Source organism: Microtus ochrogaster, chromosome 4 (genome assembly GCF_000317375.1).
Source record: "Microtus ochrogaster isolate Prairie Vole_2 chromosome 4, MicOch1.0, whole genome shotgun sequence".
NCBI lineage: Eukaryota > Metazoa > Chordata > Mammalia > Rodentia > Cricetidae > Microtus > Microtus ochrogaster.
In genome coordinates this window covers 16,061,858-16,063,675 of record NC_022011.1, presented here as the reverse complement: position 1 = coordinate 16,063,675, position 1,818 = coordinate 16,061,858, and the positions used below count along the sequence as shown (strand labels likewise).

The 1,818-nt window shown below is 42.3% G+C and overlaps 1 protein-coding gene across 2 annotated transcripts in view; it reads right to left on the bottom strand.

Annotated features, from left to right (window-relative positions):
• Positions 1 to 29: 29 nt before the first annotated feature.
• The window catches only part of Tmem170a (transmembrane protein 170A), a 20,073-nt gene continuing 18,284 nt past the window's right edge, over positions 30 to 1,818 (bottom strand). For both annotated transcript variants that reach the window (XM_005345644.3, XM_026789724.1), the window contains exon 3: positions 30 to 796. In XM_005345644.3, coding sequence (XP_005345701.1) covers positions 666 to 796 — 131 coding nt within the window. In that variant the 3' untranslated portion in view covers positions 30 to 665. The remainder of the gene's footprint in view (positions 797 to 1,818) is intronic.

Sequence of the window (1,818 nt, the reverse complement as noted above, 5' to 3'; positions counted from 1 at the left end):
CAAAAAAAAAAAAAAAAAGAAATCTCAATTAGCTAGCTTATTTTGATCAAATGATAAATTCACATCTCTTAAAATATATTAAATAATCAGAGGTCAAAAATAGTTATCCATAAAATGTCACATTCTCAGTGGTCACCTACTTTTGACAGTGGAAGCAAAGCCATTACTTTGAACTGGACTTCAGGTCTTCTTCCTGTTACACTCAGCCAGCTAGTTCCCAGAGCGATTCTCAGCCCAGGAAACTCGGCCTACTGTCATGACGATACGCTTTTAGTACAGTGCAGCCTACACCCTTAAAATTAAACAGCATTGTACACTGTTTCTATGAAACAGCAATGTTGCATATTTGCAAATAATGATGCAAATTCCTGTTCGAAAGATGCAAACTTGAGGCATTGTTGGCTTAGGTAAAGGTGTGCATGTAAAACCTAAACAGCCACAAGAAGAGAAAGCCAAGGAGCTTGGTTTGGCTGAGAAAGAGAGGAGTCCGTCCACAGGGGTCTTCAGTGGCTGGAGCTTCACACTGAGGAAACAGCTGTGGTGTTCTTTACCTTCTGGCGCCTCCAAGTTGCTTCCACTTGAGGAATGAAGAGACCACGACACTGTCTCTGCCTTTGAAGGAGTCTATAAAAGGCAGCTGTGCCATGACAGGGAAAGGCCGTATGCTATAGAGTGGCTAAAACCCGTAAAAAAGAGACCACCACTACACAGAATGTCTGTCCAGTGCCCAGGGTGAGGGCTTCGAAGGGGATCATCTCCTTTCCCGCAGCTCGGTAAACCCCAGCAATTGCTGCACCTGGTTCAAGTGGAATTGTGTTAAAAGAGAAAAAAATTAATTAGTAAAACAAAACCTGAGATTAATGACATCACAAAACTATAACAATTAAAAATTTCACTATTGGGAGACAAACTTTTTACATTTAATTAAGGAAGAAGTTTGTGTTCCCCGTCCTTTCTGGTGAACACACTAACTTTCTTTATGTGGTTTGCAGTCAGCATTTACATTTGTACTTCCTAAGACTGAGGCTCTCATATTTACTGAGTGATTGGAAGTGACAGTCGAGGGAAAGACAAGGCAGCAATTCCCTTGTGGGCCAACATTTCTCTTTATTCCTGTGTCAACTAACCCCATGCCTATCACTGAATGGGCACCAACTATGTTCTTGGCAATAAATAGCAATCTACTGAGACAGATCAAGAAATGTTTCCAGGGCTGGAGAGATGGCTCAGAGGTTAAGAGCATTGTCTGCTCTTCCAAAGGTCCTGAGTTCAATTCCCAGCAACCACATGGTGGCTCACACCCATTTGTAATGAGGTCTGGTGCCCTCCTGGCCTGTAGGCATACACACAAACAGAATATTGTATACATTATAAATAAATAAATAAATAAATAAATAAATAAATATTTTTTTAAAAAAAGAGAAATGTTTCCAGGCCACAGGGAACCCCAGCTCCACTTGCTATTATACTGAGGGTTCCACCATTCAAGGAAGAAAGAAAGGAGAGAGAAAGCAATAGGTCTCTGAGCCATAAAGCTATTCAAAGGACACTAGGGCAGAGACCTCAGGGTCCCTTCTGTCTCCTGGGTCACTGTTTTCCTTATTACAGTCACTACAAGGTCCTGGAGAGTGAGAGCACAGCACAGAAACACCTGTGTAGACCAGACCCCCCCCATCTAACATTCTGCACTGTGGGAATGATTTCTTATTAATAAAGAAACTGCCTAGGCCCCTTGATAGGCCAACCCTTAGGTAGGCGGAGAAAACAGAACAGGATGCTGGGAGAAAGAAGCTGAGTAAGTGAGTCGCCATGGTTCTC